Source organism: Brachycentrus maculatus, unplaced genomic scaffold (genome assembly GCF_059751285.1).
Source record: "Brachycentrus maculatus isolate JH-2025_06_01 unplaced genomic scaffold, ASM5975128v1 h1tg000419l, whole genome shotgun sequence".
NCBI classification, from domain to species: Eukaryota; Metazoa; Arthropoda; class Insecta; order Trichoptera; family Brachycentridae; genus Brachycentrus; species Brachycentrus maculatus.
Genome location: NW_028281167.1, coordinates 317,734 through 337,610, shown reverse-complemented (window position 1 = coordinate 337,610; position 19,877 = coordinate 317,734). Strand labels below are relative to the sequence as shown.

At 32.0% G+C, this 19,877-nt stretch overlaps 2 protein-coding genes across 2 annotated transcripts in view; one reads left to right on the top strand and one right to left on the bottom strand.

Moving 5' to 3' along the window:
- LOC148302744 (uncharacterized) overlaps positions 1–19,877 on the bottom strand; it is a 69,048-nt gene that overhangs the window by 12,516 nt on the left and 36,655 nt on the right. The gene's annotated exons all lie outside the window — the stretch shown is intronic.
- LOC148302745 (uncharacterized) lies at positions 3,228–7,668 on the top strand. Its single transcript, XM_088271058.1, has 4 exons — positions 3,228–3,770; positions 5,545–5,635; positions 5,858–5,980; positions 6,349–7,668. The coding sequence occupies exons 1-4, from the start codon at positions 3,432–3,434 to the stop codon at positions 6,621–6,623; spliced, it is 828 nt and encodes a 275-aa protein (XP_088127184.1). The 5' UTR covers positions 3,228–3,431; the 3' UTR covers positions 6,624–7,668.

Sequence of the window (19,877 nt, the reverse complement as noted above, 5' to 3'; positions counted from 1 at the left end):
AAGGTAGAGGAAAGCCAGTTAAAATGGTATGAGCTTAAAAGTAAGATAAGATAGAGACCCTGAACATATTGTAAACCAGGCGATCGCCATGAACCTTCCTCGAGAGATATCTAGAGGAAGACCAAACAATTCATGGATGCTACAGAAAGATAACATGATTCGAAGGCATGATATAGGTTGTTTATGATAGAAGGACCTACAACCTGAGGACGAGGAGAGCTGCCCCCAACAGTTTACAAAGACGATAAGTTGGCATGGAGCCAGGAAGAAGCTCACTATATCATTGATGCTGATTTCGTTTTTTGATAACTACATTTTAACTACATTAAGTATTTGAATTGGAGGTCGTACGTTGTAAGGATCATTCAATATGCGAGCATGTCATGTTAAATACAATCACAATTAGTTAATGTATGCACCATTTATACACAAGGGATAGTGATTCTATGAAAGTAAAAAAAAACATTTTACAGTTACTTAAAAAAAAAGTTTTTAAAAAAGTTTTTAAAATTTCTACGAAAAACAAAAGTCAATCATTTCTAACCAAATCAGAGGTACATGGAAAATCATTCCATAATAAATTACTTTGAATTATTTTTTGGTAAAATAGATATTTTTTCAACAATATTTTTATGTTAAAGACTTACGAAAATCGACATCTTATAAACGAAATACCTTATTAAAATTCTTATCATTTGGGAAAATATAATACAATGTTTCTTCTCAAGAAGCCCTTACATTTTGTAATACCATTAATAAAAATCAAACAAGTATTATAACATATTATATTTCTATGGATTTTTTTCAGAAACTTGATAGGGGATTTAAGGCTTATAAAAACATGTTTTCGTTTCATCTTCAAGGGTTTTATACCCACACATTTCTTTATTAATTTATATTCCTCACTTTAAGAAAAAGGTAGGGTACTGTTGAACCCCGGGTTACGAATTTAATTCGTTCCGTAAAACTGTTCGAAGCCTGAAACATTTTCCTCTCAAGAATCTATATAAACTGGATCCATTTCGGAATGTGAATGTCACTTTGATGAGAGTAATTGATGATGACAACTATTTATAAATGAATGAACATTATTTGAACTAAAGTTGAATATTTTTTTATTTGAAGCGGAAGAGTGTAATTGTTTGGAAGAGGAATCATCTTTCATAAATACATCGGATTCATGAAGATGAAAAAGTTTCTTTCTCACTGAAAACGCATAGAGTGAGGAAAGTTTCATTGCGGATTTTTATAATAATAAAATAAGTGGGACGAAGGTATAATTATTGAAATATTATAAAAGACGTCAGAAAAGTTATTATGAATTATTTTATCTTTAATAAAACTTTGCATCTCATTCTATTTCATTGATTAAAGAACGAGAAACATTTTCCTTTAGATTTTTGATATCTCAACATAGATGAAGAAGGATATGGAAGTAACATTACACAAATGAAACATTTACCATTGTACCCAAGATTGATACTACAATTTTTTTGGAACTCCTACATATATCATTGATCTCATGACACTGTGCATGTGACTTTGGACCCATTTTTGGTTGGGTTGGAAAATCTTTTACTAAGTAGAGACCCTTTTATTTGGATGTATGTAGTAAGATCATAACCGGATTATTGTACATACTGGAAAACGTCTGAAAACACGATTATCATTTATTTATTTATTTTATTCACAAAATTGAGTGTTACCAAATACTTGTCCACAAATCTGGGTTTCTCCACTCACCGGAGTGATCGCTCAAACTAGGAATATGACAGGACTTGAGCCCAGTAACTACTAAGACTTCCATATTCTTCTTCATCTATATTGATATATAAAAAAATGTAGAAATAGCTGCAGTATCATCTTCCTTCACTTTATTTGTATTTGAAGACAGATTTCCTGGTACACGTTATCTGAATCCTGTTCAGGAACTGAGACATTATTCCGCCGAGATATTTGTTCGTAACTCGAATTGTTCATTACCCGGGACGTTCGTAACCCGAGGTTCCGCTGTATATCGAGTGTTTGGATAGGTCAAAGGTATTTCGAGAGGCAAACAGCTGTTCGGGAGCACAAATAAGTGGAAAAATAATTAATCTTTCGGCTGTCAGATGTTTTCACTGGCGTCTCAAGGGAATTTGTAATTAGAGAATAATGTAGGACCGAGACAGGTGTAATTAGGAAGTTTAAGAAAAGACAATTAAGCGTTGTTGTGTCCACGTTAGAAGAAACGGCGGTGAAAATGAATAAGAGAAAATGATGCTGTTTTATGTGCCCAATTACATTTACTGGGTATTCCGAAAACATGCACAGCTTAAAATTGACGATTTTTGATTTATGACGTTCTTGAAAGGAGTGAGCGATATTATTTACAAAAAAAATGTTTTTGTAACCTTATCTAAATCCATAATTTGTTTTTTATTGTTTGTATACATGCGTACGTTTGAAATAAAAATATATTTTACCAGTTTTGACAAACGTGTTGACCTCGGAGCGCAAACATTTGCGCACCAATATCCCCTCACAAAAACGTTGGCCGTCGGCAGTGTGCGCAGTTGGCACTCGTGCCTTTTGGCGTTTTGTTTGGCCCAAGAATTCAGCCACATTCGCGCTCGTAGATCGATGTTCGCCGTTGGCGCTAGCGTCGCGAGTTGGCCGAGCGGCTTGTGTCAGTGTTGGCGCTGTGCGCGTGTGTTGAGGCCATAGCACAGATGCCAACATCGCAAGATAGCTGGCCAATAAATACAAACTGATTAAACTGAATAATGAGTGTTTTTACTTAGAATTTTCACTCATGAATTACATGAAATCACCTTCTACAAACTTTCATCCGCACCCGATAGTGCATAGGGCACTGCATCATATAAACGCAGTGTTATCTTGATCGTTAACACATGAAGGAAAGGTGATCAGCCCTCCGCTTCAGGTACCAGTCCAGGGCAATATTGGATAAATATTTGAGTGAAAAAATCACTTATATTTATTTGACCCCCGGTAATCGAACCCGGGACCTCCAGTACGATGGCCGAGCGCGCTGATCACGGAGACGAACTATCTAATATAAAAATGTAAAAACAGACTCATTTTTCCTTATTTTCACTATCTCAAATATATTACTCAAAATATTTTTTTTAAGAGTAACCTAGTTATAGTCATACCCCCTTATAAATTGAACTACGCAAAATATTTCAAAGATTTTATGTGTTTGAAATAATTCATTTATGGCCAGTCAGAATTGTAAGCGATCCTTTGTGCGATGTCAGTAAGTACTGTCGGAGGGGCTAGAAGCGGGCCAATACACTCGCAAAGCCATTGGGCGTAGTTTGTAACTACAGTCGTGACGACTGCCAGTGCAAATACCAACGCGTTGGCGTACGTGCGTCAGTCGAATTCTGCGCGAGTTTGTTGGGTTTTTAGGTTAGGTTCGCAATATGGATTGGAGTAAAACACTAATTACTGAATTTCTTCAATTATACGAAGGGGAACCTTGCATATGGAATCCTACGCATCCGGCACACAAGGTTCGAATGGAGATAATCAACGCCTGGAATCGGATCCAAGAGAATTTCTCCGTGAAATGTTCAGTGGACGATTTAAAAAAGAAAAGAGAGTCCCTCATGAGTTCATTTAGATATCATGTGCACAAACAGAAGCAATCCATGCAGTCGGATCACCAGTACTTCTATCAACCGAGCTGGTTTGCATTTGATATAATGTCGAAGTTTCTCGGGAAAGTTTATCCAAGCACTGCGATTAGTTCTGAAACTCAGGTGAGTAAAAAATTACATATCGCTCACTCCTTTCAACAACGTCATAAATCAAAAATCGTCAATATTCAGTTGTGCATATTTTCGGAATGCTCAGAAAATGTACTATATCCCAGGAAAAGAGGCATATTTTTAACTTAATATTTAGCCGCTACAGATCAGAAATTTGTTTTTGCATTTTAAAGAAAATGTATTGTTTAATTATTTTTTTTAATTATACTAAATATTTTTCAAATGGTGAAATAACCTTCAGTTTTACCTAAAAAGATCTGTTGCACAGTAAAAAGTTCAATAAGTGGCTTGATATTTATTTTTAATACATTGTGTTATATTTTTTAAACTTTAAAAACGTTCTCTTAAAAATCAAGTTTTTTGATTTATGACGTTATTGAAAGGAGTGAGCGATATGTCAGTCGTTTTAATGTTACTGGAACGGAGAAAAACACGACCAATGTTGTGCGAAAGACCCAACGCTCAAATTGGCTATATAGTATACTCAAACGTTCGCCAATAGCTTCACAAATGTGTATGGCGGACGATTCTATCTTTTGGTATTGTCTATGGTTTATTCCGTCAGCCATACATTTTTCAGGGATCCATTCACTGATGGCTTTGGTCACAAAAAGTGTCTGAAACTAGTATATGTCACATATTTACTGTCACATGTTTTTAGTTTTGTGCAAGTGAAGACTCAAAGTGAAGCGACCTTTCTGTAATGAGTTTAAAAATATATAAGTACTTATTAGTTGCCTTAGAAAATTCTCCTTACATATTATGTACAAGGATTTATAGCGTGTATAGTTTATGTTTTAAAAATGATAGTGGATGTGTTTGGTTAATAATAAATTAATGAGGTTGATCCCTAAAAACAAAAAAAATATACAACCAGGGTTTTTTTTAAAACAAAAAATATCCTGGAACTCGCTTCATGTCAGGCTTTCTACTAAAAATATATATATATATATATATATATATATATATATATATATATATATATATATATATATATATATATATATATATATATATATATATATATATATATATATATATATATATATATATATATATATATATATATATATATATATATATATATATATATATATATATATATATATATATATATATATATATATATATATATATATATATATATATATATATATATATATATATATATATATATATATATATATATATATATATATATATATATATATATATATATATATATATATATATATATATATATATACTTATTCAAATATCATTTATATATTCATTACAGTACCATATTTTATCATTTCGACGAATTATGTAAATAAAAATTGTAAGTACGTAAGCGCAAGCAATTCCGTCTAATTGACTACTACTAATAGTACTACTAACAGGGGTAGGCAGAAAGGATGGAACGCCACACTCTTCTGTCCTGACATACACTCCTCGTCTCCTTCACATCCATACATTTAGTCATACATGCCCTCCGATTAAGCAGACTTTTGACGCCGCCAGATTTTAAGTTCTGATTGATCTTATCGATCCAAGTCTTTTTCAGTCGTCCTCTTTCTGTTTTTCCGCTATATTCGCCACTTATTTTTTCTAAGTCATTCTATCGCTATCCATTCGCTACACATGTCCAGACCACCGTAAAGAACTCTTCCTAATCTTTTCAATTATTCCTTGTTCAGCCTAACATTCCTTTCTTTTGTCTTAATTGATTTTGAAAATATATGGTATGAAATACATGTAAATATATGGTATGTTTACATTTTAGGAATCTGTTGAAGCTTGGCCACTCGATGTAGATAAGTCAACGGAGGAAAGAATAGAAAAAGAAGACGAAGAAAGCCCTCCCACTAGTTCAGGTAAATCCCAATGGAGTACTCCGACTAAACTTATAGGTACCTACTTTCTACCAAAATATAAAAAGAATATATCGTGGGGATATACTGGAAAAAAAACGTTAATTCGAAAATCCCTTTTATTTAAAGCTTTTAGCCTGAATAAAATACCCGCTATTAAACTTTAAGTTGAATTGACATTTTAACTGCATAAGTAAATTTATTAAACATTTTTTTTTATGAAAGTCAAGGACAGAGAAGGCAAAATGATAAGAATAATTAGAAGAAGAGGACAAAATGACGAAATACACCCTCACAAACGTATTTATTCAGGTACATTCAAAAGGAGAAGCCTGGCTAAAATAAAAGGTACCTACTTTTTACTACAAATTTTTGAAGTATAAACATACATATTATATAATTTTTAAAATATTTCCATTGTGATTAATTTCCCTTTTTTCTCTCTTCAAAATTTTTATTTTTGTATAAGTGTCGAATAAAACGACCTGATGATGGAATGATTATTCCCAAATCAGTTGTCACGAATTGGTATTTTATAAAGTTTTAAAATTACACAAAGTGAACGATGAATGATAAGGAGAGTGTTATATTACCATACCACAAAGTAAACGATGCTTTTAATTTGCAAAATATTCATTTTATTTATTTAAGTTTTATCTTGGTAAATACAGTGTAACAATACCTACTGTTAAATAAATAAAAGTATGTTTTTTTAGGACCCGATACTACGAAAAGACGCAAGTGGCCATCGCTTCTCAAACTGCCGGCGCCTCCTGCAGAGGCGACAGTGGATGTCCAGACGGAGGTGCCTGAAGGAGCCAGGATAAGGGACGAATGTGACCTGTATGCGGAACTGTTGGTCAGGAAGCTGAGGAGGCTCGACCAAGATACCAGGGAGGCAGTGATGCACGAGATCGACAACATAGTGTACGAAGCAAAATGTCAGAGTCTATTATGTACCCCTGATGACGGGTCACCAACGACCCCTTAGCAAACAAACGAATGCGGCCGAGTCACTCGAGCTACTAGCTTTATTAAACACCAGATTTATGGTCAGTCAGAATTTTAAGCGACCCTTTGTGCGATATCAGTAAGTACTGTCGGAGCGGCTAGAAGCGGGCCAGTACACTCGCAAAGCCATTGGGCTCAAACATCAGAAAATGCAATGAAAAACATTGGAAAAAATTACACGAGACGTCAAGAAGAAAGATGTCCGCCATGACCAATTTTTAGTAATAAGATCTATGAGTTTCTCGAGAACCTAGCTTTATTCTCCATCAGCTGTACCCGGGCAGTTGGCCGTGGCTCAGTCTAGTGAAATGGAAAAGAAGAAAAATGTAAAGCACACATTCCTTAAAGTTTGATTTCATGGCGGTTGTGAATGCAATGAAAATGTAAATAATAAATGACAGCAGAGATGTCAAGAAGCACGCTGTCCGCCATGAGATTTTTTTTTGGTTTTGAGTGTGTTGCTGTTACGTCAAACAGATGGCGCTGCCATTGCAGAAAAAAACTATCTTTTAACTGTCACAGATAAAAACATCTGATACAGGTAATGTAATAAGGCGCGTATTCGAATGAAACGTGTCAAAATTTCAAAGCAATCGGAAGATAACTTGACGAGATTTGAAATGTTGGGCAGACGAATGTTTACATTTTAATTTATATAGATTGTTATATGATGACTTTTAAATTTTTTACTCGCGATCACTGGTTCTATTAATATTTTGCTCCAACTTTAATAAAATTGCAATCTTTATACATGAGCAGTTTTTCTTTTATTTGGTCCTGCCAATCTTTTGTCAACTGCAGCTGTCTAGTTCACAAATGTCAAATATGAATGACCATTTGCAAAAAAATATTATAAAACATACGATGATTAATTTTGCGCCACCCTGTACATAGTACAACTTATACTTGAGCAAACATAATCTAAGCGTAATGTTATTAGAGTTTATTACTACTTTTTTAATTGTATTGTAATATAATTAATTGTATTGTAATTTCACTGCGAAATACATTTGTTGCGAAAAAAATATGTTGTTTCATTTGCCTTTTTTAAAAGTTTACAAAACCAATTTTACACTATGCTTACAATATGTAATTTTTCAGGATTAAGAATTAATAAATGTTATTTGATTAAAATAATATTTAGACTGTGTCCAAATTTTTGTTTACTTATTATCAGAGTTTTTTAAAATTTCACAAACGTCTATACTAAATAAAAAAAAAACTAACTCAACTCAACCGTCGATGGTGCTGAGAATTCATATAAAATATTAATCAATATAAAATAACTGATATGTGGATAAACCCAGATTAGTGAACAAAGATTTGGACGCACTGAAGATATTTTAATAAAAATAATTAGTCAAAATATAATTAGAATAATCTTACATACAGTTCGTCAAGGTTTTTGCTAAATAAAAAAACTACTTAACCGTAGATGGTGCCGTGAACTCACATGTAAAAGAAGGTATCAATTTAAGGACGTATACAACTTCCAACATTTCGATTGTGTGGTTATCAAACATGGGTAGAATATTACACGTGTATAAAATGATCGCTCAAACCAGCCTATGACAGGCCGTAAAATATATAGATGAATTACTACAGAAGTAAGTATGATTATGTGATAATGATAAACTGCGACAATATGATGCGGTGTCCTATGCATAATTAGATACAAATAAGAGTTATTCTTTGACATCTCATCAAAGATGAAGAAGAATAATATGAAAATAACTCCTGTAATTGGAGATAATCCAGATTTTGTGAACAAGTATTTGGACACACTCAAAATGTTGCAAATAAGAGTTAGTGAAGATAAATCCAATAACGCTTGAATTAAACTTCAAACTCATCCAGCGCTCAATTCGAATTGCGTAAAGACCCCATAAAGTAACCCTTACTTATTTTGAGCCAGGGGTATGCGGGTATAGGGGTTGATAATATCTTGAAACATTAATAACTGTCCGATTCAAATGTTTTAGTTTAATGATGGATTTAATTAATCAACGATTTCAATCAATCATATAAGATGTGTTATTTAAGGATGCTGTCAGCTTCCGTTACGTCATTCCTTAGCTCGAGTAACTACCTTAGTTCCTTAAAGCGGTGGTTCTGAACCTTTTTGAAGATAGGGAGCACTTTTGATCATGAAGGTGGGGACTGACCGGAGCATTTCGTCGTAACGTCGCTCGCGGCGAGCATCAGCGAGCATCCGAAACCTATGGATGGAGCGCTCGGCTCGCTGTACTAACTATACGAATGCTCGCATCGTAACGTGTTACGTAACGACGAAATGGCTCCGGTCAGACCCCACCTTAAGGAAAATCGCGGTACACCAAAACTCAAGATCCAAAAAACATACAAAGATAACTTTTATTGAAAAATAAAACTGATTTTTTTTATTACAGACAAATAAAAAATTACACTAATTAAAAAAATACATACAAACATATCGTAGTCATACAGGAGAAAGTGACCAAGTGCATTTCTTACAAAAACGTGATCATTGACTATTTCATATCTTACTGGCTTAATATTGCCCTGAAAAAAATCCCAAAGGATTTAAAATTTCGTAATATAATATATTGACTTGTTAAAAATGACTAACTGTATTGATATTAATTTGTTTCTCCTTTTAAGCACATTTTCATTTGAAACAATCAGGTGAATTTTGTCTGATATATCGTAGTCATACAGGAGAAAGTGACCAAGTGCATTGTTTAACAAAAACGATTATTTGATATCTTACTAGCTTAATATTGCCCTGAAAAAATCCCAAAGGATTTTAAACTTGGATTTTAAATTTTAAATATTGACTTGTTAAAAATGATGTTTATTTTCTTGCCAAGCAAAAGTGACTTAAATGGCCTTCCTGAAAATTTTACATTTGGTTAGTTAGTCACATTCTCCTGTACGACTACGATTTATACTCCAATGAAACTTTTTGCGGCAAAATTTATTATATGTGACCTACACCTGAGCTTGTCGGTTTTTACGAATTTCTGCAATATTAGGTCTAATATTTGATATAGCTACTCTCTTCTCCATCCAAATTGCTAATCCTAGGTGATTTCATAATTTGAGTGTCATAAATCCTTTCAATGAACCTACCATTGAAGGAGCACCGTCTGTACAAATTCCAACACATAACTCTCATGATATTTCAATTGTTCTAAGTATGATGATATATTAAAATCAAAGATATCTTGACCGCTGTTGTAAGTTGAGCGCATACAACTTCACTTTGCAAAAGAGCTGCCATCTAGCCATTATGCTAAATAATTATGTAACTTAAATTCGACAAAAATATCGAAATCTTTAAGTACACAACCATGATACACGATTTACACACAACGAAGGTTTGATAGTCCCAAGAATGAACAGTAAATATGGAAGTTGAACACTGCAATATATCGTTCCGAACATTTTTAATTTGTCGCCGACGGATGTTAGAGGTCAAAATAAAATATGGAACAAAGGCAAAATAAAGGAATGGGTAAATGATCACGAGTTATAAAAATTGTAAAATGTTTATATTCTTAATTTTTCTCTCTTTTTTGTGTGTATATTAGGGTAAAATGGTTAAAAACAAAAAAAAATGTTAAAAAAGATCTCCACCGACGAGACACAAAAGGTGGCTTGGTGGGTCTCAGCAAAAAAAAATGTATGTATGTTAAAAATTGTGATTTAAATAAATGTACACAATTTATGTTTGTAATAAAAAATTGCGCAGTAAATGAGCTAACATTGAATTTTGGTTTTCACAATTTCGCGGAGCATTTGCAATAATCTCGCGGACCACCAGTTAAGAACCCCTGTCCTAAGGCCTAGTATTCGTTGAATCGCAACTTTATTTTTTCTGAATCCAGGTAACATTTAACGTAATTGACTTTTTTCTTAAAAAATAGTTTTTCCTTTGTAAATAATATATTTAGAGAAAATTAAGAAAAACTTGTTTTTTCAATACAAAAACAGTGTTTTAAGCAAAAAACTCAATTACATCAAATGTTACCTAGGTTTAAAGAAAATTAAGTTGCGATTTATCGTATATGGGCCTTAATGCATTTTTATAAAATTATACATTTATTTAATGAGAGTTTTTTTACATAATTCATTTTCAAGACATTCCTAGTTTTACAACCCTAAAATTAATAACGCAGTTCTCCCCAATACAAAACACTAAGCTCTTGTGATTGCGAGGGAGTTACACATTTTATTTATGGATTATGTTTGTGGGTGATATAATTTATTTTAAATTATAATTATTTTTATTGTGTTTTTTAATTCTGCTATTATACCCTCGATATTATCGTCTATTGACGTTTTTACGGAATAATACGGTGTTTAATAACGCTCCGTGTTCATGAATGCATTAAACAGTATCCAATAAATCTCTCAATCGCTGATTTGCATACTTCGTGGCTGCAGATTTGCATACAGTGAAAATAATATAACCGAATATATAACATATTAAAACGTTCCTAATAACAAGTTATAACGTTCTATTTCGAGGCAATTTGATTGGTTGGTTGGCTCGACATTATTATATATTAACGTTTTTATGGAGTCACACGGTGTTTAATAAGGGCCATACATGGTATTTAATAAGCACGTGCTCACGAATGCATTTAATAGTGTCCAATGAATCTCTCAAAATTCAATTGCTGATTAGCATACTTCGTGGCTGCAGATTTGCATATATGGAACATAATATAACCGATTATATAACATATTATAACGTTCCATAATAAACGTACCTCCTGGTGGTGAAATGTATTGATTGGTCCACGTTAGAGGCAATTTGATTGGTCGGTTCAATTAGTGCTCTCGATGGACGTTTTACGTCGCGCTGTTTCCATTATACGTGGCATCAATTAACCGGATTAGGGAATTATGGGAAACATTACGAACCTACTTGCCTGGCTACAAGTACAGTATTGAACAGATTAATTGAAACAAAACTTTTTTTGTTGTATTTTCTTAAAAAGTTTTGTAAAATATTTTGTTAATATTTAATATGATCTCATTTGGGCTCAATCAAAGATTTTACTCTTCTTGGCATCTATTGTATAAGGTTTGGATGCCATTTTTTGTCTCGAAACCATACCTGAATTATGGACTAAATGAGCTTTTCCACCGTAGTGCAATCAATTTTGGAGAGCCGATTCTTACAGATTGCCGATAGATTTTCCATAAAGTTTATGTCTGGCAAAATTTTTAATCAGTCATTGTTCATTGTTTTTGTGTGAAAATTTCATCATTTTTTAGGATTTGTGGCAGGGGGTTAAATCCTGCTGAAATACTCCATTACCATTTGACCTTCGTTTTTGTATCTCTGGTAGTATCTTTTCCAGTAGAATTCGGTGATACTTCTCGCTATTCATCATCTCTGTCACTGAAAGACATTTTTTTAGAGGGTGTTGAAAATACGAAAAAAATGTTTTGTTTCAATTAATCTGTTCGTTACTGCACCTACCCACATACGACCAAAGTGTGCGATACGGTAGCTGAAATTTTGAAATATACAGTATTTTGAAATATACAGTATTTTGAAATATACAGTATATATAAAAAAATATGGATGTCTGGGCATTTACAGGGCTCACGATCGCATTATTCTTGGTTATGTAATCACTTTGCACACGTGTAACATTCACCAATTCTACCCTTGATTGACAACCACACTACTCAAATTTTGGAACTTCTACATATAACACTCCTACATTATTATCTTATGGCTTATGGTCTGTCATAGGCTGGTTATGTGATCACTTTACACACGTGTAACTTTACCAATACTGCCTATAATTGACAACCACATTATTCTCAAACACATTCTTCACAACCATATTCTTCTTTACCTATGTTGTGATGTTAATAAACAATATAATAATAATTACTTATTGGAAACCATCCAGATCTGTGAACAAGTATTTGGACACACTCGAAATGTTGTAAACTAATTTTATTTTTTAGCATTATTAATAAAATTAGAAAGATGTGTTAAGATAGTTTGGGGACGTGAATCGAATGAGTGATGAAAGTATGGTTAACTTTCTTTCATGAAGCGAATGGCAATAGAAACAAAGGAAGACCGAGGAAAACATGGCATTAACAAGTATTTCAAATACTTAAAAGTGATCAGGTCGGAAGTTAGAATAATCGGCATATATGTATAAGAAAATATATGAATGTGGAAGAGGCGAAGGTTGATCAGGTTTTTGATTGCTATAACTGATTTCAGTGCACCATTCACTCTGTTCCTACCATTAAAGGGAAACTCGCAATAACAAATCTCATTCAGCGTTCGGTAACACTTTAAGCCACATGTCATTTCACGCCCAATAAAAAAAAAATAAAAAAATAATTGTATAACTCGTTACCTTTCATTAATTCTTTTCTTTTCAAAACAATATATTTATTTCGATAAAAAACTTTTTTTCAATACGAAAACAATGTATTAAAAAAAAAATTACGTCAAATGTTACCTGGGTTTAAAGAAAGTTAGTTTCTATTTTACGTACCGCTCACTCTTTTCAACAACGTCAAAAATCAAAAATCGACAAAAATTTTCAGTTGTGCATGTTTTCGGAATGCCCGGAAAATGTACTATATCCCAGCAAAAGCGGAATATTTTTAACTTAATATTTACCCACTACAGGGCAGAAAGTGTTGTTTTTGCGTTTTGAAGAAAAGGTATGGTTTAATTATTTATTTTAAATATACTTAATATTTTTCAAATGGAGAAAAAACATTCAGGTTTTACCTTAAAAGATCTGTTGCATTATAAATAGTTCAATAAGTGTCTTGATATTTATTTTTAATACATTGTATTATATTTTTAAACTTTAAAAACGTTCTCCTGAGAAATCAAGTTTTTTTATTTATGACGTTGTTGAGAGTAAGCGGTATGCAGGGCCTTAATTTAATTTTTTTATATCTTTCCCCTGCTCTGTTTAAGAAAAAAATACAGTATTTTACTTTAAAAATAAAAAGAAGCAACGCTTTAAAAAACTCGTTTCGAAATACCTCCATAATGTTTTTATTAAACAATCAAATGAATCGCTTGAGAGAAAACTGAGTGCGTAAATTAAAAATAATACATATCGGAATGAATTGACTCTAGGCACCACTTCCTTCCGGTAAATAGAACCTGAGTTTGGATTCCAGCGTGAAACAAAAACATGTTTTTTTACAGTTCATTTGTTTTATTTGATGAAGGGGTCGGGGGTGAAACGGTACGAGGGTGGAAGGGAGGAGGTCGAACCGCCTGGCTGTGTGACGGAGAATAAGGGAAAAAATCAATTTACCCTTTTAAACTTGTGTAAATACGAAAAAATGGCAGCCTTCTAAATCAAGGTTCTGGTATACTTACGGACTTGGTTATAATTCAATTTCAATTTTATTTATTTAATTCATATATACATTACAAAAAATAAAAAAATCAAATCGGATACATTAAAAATACATTAAAATAATTTTTTGACATCTCATCAAAGATGAAGAAGAATATGGTCTGGGAATTTACGGGGCTGACGAACGTCAAAGGCTAGTTTAAGTGATCACTTTATACACGTGTAACATTCACCAATTCTACCCATTATTGACAACCACACTACTCAAATTCTTGGAAGTTCTATATATATGAACCAATTTAGAAACCTTGTTCTTGAATCACTAGAACTTCACTAGAGACATCTATTGGTGAGACATCTATTGGTGAGACCAGCCTATGACGGTCGTCAGCCCCGTAAACGCCCAGACTTCCATATTCTTATTCATCTTTCATGAGATGTCAAAAAATAATATGAAAATAACTCCTGTAATTGGAGATAATCCAGATTTTGTGAACAAGTATTTGGACACACTCAAAATGTTGTACATTAAAATAAAATATATGCAAGAACTATTGCTGAAGGTGTAGAAAAATCAAAAGAAAACTCCTTCAGACACATGGAACAGAGCAATATCCAATGAGATATTGTTCAACATAGCGGCAGGTTGGTCCTGTGTATAGGAATTAGAAACAATCTATGTCGACGCTGTCTTAAGTAACTATCGGGAACATACAGACCAATGCTCCGGATAATTTCAGGATTATCGATCATACCGCGCAACAATCGATAAAAATGCGTAATCAAATACACATTCCTGTACACATAATATTATCATTATATTTTATTGTTTCCACCTCCGTAGTGTAATCAGCACGCTTGGCTACCGTTCTGGAGGTCCCGGGTTCGATTATCAGGGAGGGTCAAATAAATATAAGTGATTTTGTTTCAATCTAATATTATTTTAACATTACCCTGGACTGGTACCTGAAGCGGAGGTCTGATCACCTTTCCTTCATGTTTTTACGATCAAGATAACACTGCGTTTATATGATGCAGTGCCCTATGCACCATTGGGGTGCAGATAAGGGTTAGAGATTATTTTAAATATCTTCTTCTTCAAACCCTTATCCGCACCCCAATGGTGCATAGGGCACTGTTATCTTGATCGTTAACGCAGTGTTATCTTATATGTTATCATATTAAAATATTTTAAGTATAAATATCTTCGTTCACAATTTCTGAGTTTGTCATAGGCAATACGAGATCAATATTTATTTATATCAATAATGTTACACGCATAAAGTGATCACTTAAAACCTGTCTATGACAGGTTGTAAGCCCTGTAAATGCCAAGAGTTCCCTATTCTTCTTCATCTATGTTGAGATATCAATAAGAAAAAACTTGATGGAACTATATCCACTTATTCACTACACCGTCTAGTCTATTTCAGCTCGATAACATTTTTACACCATAAAATTGAATGGGTTTGCAAGTTGATGCTTTTCTTACAGCTTAAAATACCAGTTTTAGCACGTTTTCCAAGTAGTTTAAAAATATCCTTCAAGTACGTGACATATCTGAAGACTGTAATGGTTTTTGTATTATCTTTCTACGAGCGGCATGGGAGCCTGATATCGTGTCACATCATGTCTGTTATAGAGTATTTATTGTACAATAAATATATCGTAGTCGTACAGGAGAAAGTGACCAACTGACAAAACGTAAAATGTTCAGGAGGGCCATTCAAATCACTTTTGCTTGGCAAGAAAATAAACATCAATGCAGTTAGTCATTTTTAACAAGTCATGAGCAAAGATTTGAACAGGCACCGTGGCGTAGTAGGTTAGATGCTCGACTGCGAAACTGGCCTCGCGGGTTCGATTTCGGCCAATTGCAATGTGAATTTAAAAAATATTTATTTTTAATTGGCCTGGATGTTTATGATCGTACCTTCAGATAAGTCTCTAAATTTGAAGCTTTGCGGGTTATTCCTTAAAAAAACTCTCCAATATTTTTCCAAAGCACGATATTAGGTTGAGGTGCCTAACTTACCACCCTTAGAAATTTATCTTAGGGTGCTCCACTCCCTTTATTAACCCCGTTTTTAACACAAGAGCGAGCTTCAAACACCTCGTTTTAATTTATGTGCTTAAGAAAAATTAATTTAATTCATTATATTATGTATATTATCATTAATATACACGAGAATGAGCTTTTGTGCTTGAAAAGAAACTTTTTTTTTCTTTTTTTCATCCTCAAATCACTATTAAAAAAATATTAATATTGGACAATTTATATAGGGTTTATTTTGGTTAAAAATCACCTCAGGGGTGCTTTACATTTTGCAATAATTTGTATGTATATATATATATATATATATATATATATATATATATATATATATATATATATATATATATATATATATATATATATATATATATATATATATATATATATATATATATATATATATATATATAAATATATATATATATATATATATACATATATATATATATATATATATATATATATATATATATATATATATATATATATATTATATATATATATATATATATATATATATATAACGTGGTAATATTTTTCTTTGTAAATTGGGTGTAAATAATATGTAAAGTGGGTGTATAATAATAAAATAAACAATGTGTTGCTTTGTAATTAAAGTTTATAATTAAAATTTATTCTTAATTTATCTTTATAATATTTTTTCTATCTATCTATCTGATTCTGACAGTTCAGAATATTATATTTTTTCTATCGAATGTCTTTTGTTTTATTCTGTGCGACGCATGCGACATCTGGTGGTAGAACTGTTTTATGTAGGTACTATTTGTAAGTACTTAATAAATTGTATAGGTAGGTACCTAGGTATTTTATTACATATATATATATATATATATATATATATATATATATATATATATATATATATATATATGTAATAAATATATATATATATATATATATATATATATATATATATATATATATATATATATATATATATATATATATATATATATATATATATATATATATATATAATAAACACACACAGTCATAAACATATACTTACCATGTCATGTGAAAGTAAACGTGAAAGATAAGAAATAAAAATAATACAATAAAAAACATCTACATTAAAATATCCCCTCTTCCAAAAAATATTTCATACTGTTTAAATTAAACCATGTACATATATCACTGTATAACACTAAAATAAAGCCAGCACAGAATTAAGTTGGGCTGTATAATTCTTTCCAATTCTAATTATTTCTCGAATAAAAATAAATGAAACCGTTTAAATATTGTCTCTCAATCTATTTTCTATGAAAATCAAGATTCACTCATTAAGGTAGATGAAATCTTAATGAAAGGAAGCTTAATTTGTTTATTTCGGTCGTTGAATTAGGGAAGATTAAGGAAGGGACATAACGGTAAGTTTTCTCTCTCGTTTCTCCCCAAGCCCACCCTCTTAAACTCTTAAGAGGTCCTTAAACGACCAACATTTTCACGAGGGATGCTCCACTTTTGCCGGTATATTCGTGCGATTACAAATTGCAACCTTACTGCCTATGACATCGTTTGAAATGCTCATGGCTAAATAAAAGTCGCGGCAACACTTAGGCAATATATCACACACCTTTGATAAGAGTTTCACAAGTCTAAATGTGACATTTTTTGGCATCTCAACATATACGTAGAAGGTTATGTAAGTCTGGGTATTTACTGGAATTAGCTAGCATTGCGCTATACTATTTTACAAACGCAATCTAGCAACTATATATAACGGTGTCATTTTTTATTATTTATTTGATTGCATATATACAGTCATGTTTTAATTTTGTTTAAAACGCAGTTTTTGTATTGGATTATTTTTTATTCAAAATTATACAATGTTTTGAAAACAAAAGAGTTATTGTAAGACAAGGAGGTAAAAACTACATTTTTCGCTTTTTATATTTGAGTGTACATCTTTAAATACATTTAAGTACTACCAACCAACACCAGTCTAATGATGTTGGTTACGATGATTTATGTGGAAAAAAACTATATATTTGTTATTTTATTCTATAAAATACAGTTCCACCAAGTAATGACATAACAAAACTTAAATCTAATTGAATACATTTGTTTAGGGAAATTCGAATACACACCATTCTCTTCTTTGAATCTTTTTTTAAAATTACATATCCTGTAATCACGAGGACTCGGTAATGATAAAACATCAACATATCACCAGTAATCATTGACCCAGATATTGCGCATGTGTCGAAAGTGTGGCCGAGCGATATTGAACGTTTATATGCCCCTTAAGGGTAGTGCGCGAGTAGAAAGGTCACTTCACTAAAGCGCTAAGGGAGGAGAGGTAGAAACGTCAAAAAACAAAATTTACAACCTCGAAATTAAAACCCCTATTTCAAAATTCAGAGAGACAAGAACACAAATATTTTAACGTTTTATTAATTTAGTGTAGAATATTGTATCTGCCTCAAAAGTGGACGCTTTTAATAGCCATACAAAAATTTGCGGGTTATATTCCTGATTGGGTTAAGATCATATTATGATAAAGTAGAAAGTGACAATATTTAATGTTGAAAGATGAAAAGACAATCTTTTGGGATAAGTATGATATATCAAGGAAGGTTTGAGGATCATCTCTGTGGATAGTTGTGACAAACCAAACAAGGCAAGACATGTAGTGACATCTCTTGGAATATTAATGAAATACAATATGGAAAGATTTGAAGACATCTTTTGGGATAATTACGACAAACTAAGCAAGACATGCAGCGGCATCTCTTAGGGTATTTTTGACATATCCTATTATAAGAAAGTAGAAAATACCTATATTGCAAGATGTCGAGACATTACTCGGAATAATTATGTCAAATCAAAGCAAGGCATGCAGTGACATCTCTTGGGATAATTATAACATATCCAAATCATTTTTTTTGACATCTCATCAAAGATAAAGAAGAGTATGGAAGTCTGGGCATTTACGGGACTGATGACCGTCATAGGATGTTTTAAGTGATCACTTTACACACATGTAACATTCACTAATTCTACCCATTATTGACAACCACACTTCTCAAATACTTGGAAGTTCTATATATCGCTCACTCCTTTCAAGAACGTCATAAATCAAAAAACTTGATTTTTCAAGAGAACGTTTTTAATGTTTAAAAATATAACACAATGTATTAAAAATAAATATCAAGCCACTTATTGAACTTTTTTCTGTGCAACAGATCTTTTTAGGTAAAACCTGAAGGTTTTTTCTCCATTTGAAAAATATTTAGTATATTTAAAAAAATAATTAAACAGTACCTTTTCTTCAAAATGCAAAAACAACACTTTCTGCCCTATATCGGGTAAATATTAAGTTAAAAATATGTCTCTTATGTTGGGATATAGTACATTTTCTGGGCATTCTGAAAACATGCACAACTGAAAATTGTCGTTTTTTGATTTATGACGTTCTTGAAAGGAGTGAGCGATATATGAACCAATTTGGAAACATTGTTCTTGAATCACTGGAACTTTTCTAGAGACATCTATTGGTGAGATGAGAAAAAGCTTTTTATTGAGCAAAAACTCTTTTATTAGTATGTGAGGTCCGAATCCTGGATTATAATTACACACATCGCCCACTCCTTTCAAGAACGTCATAAATCAAAATACTTGATTTTTCAGGAGAACGTTTTTAAAGTTAAAAAATATAATACAATGTATTAAAAATAAATATCAAGCCACTTATTAAACTTTTCCATATGCAACAAATCTTTTAAGGTAAAACCTGAAGGTTTTTTGAACATTCCAAAAATATTTAGTATATTTAAAAAAAAGATTAAATAATACCTTT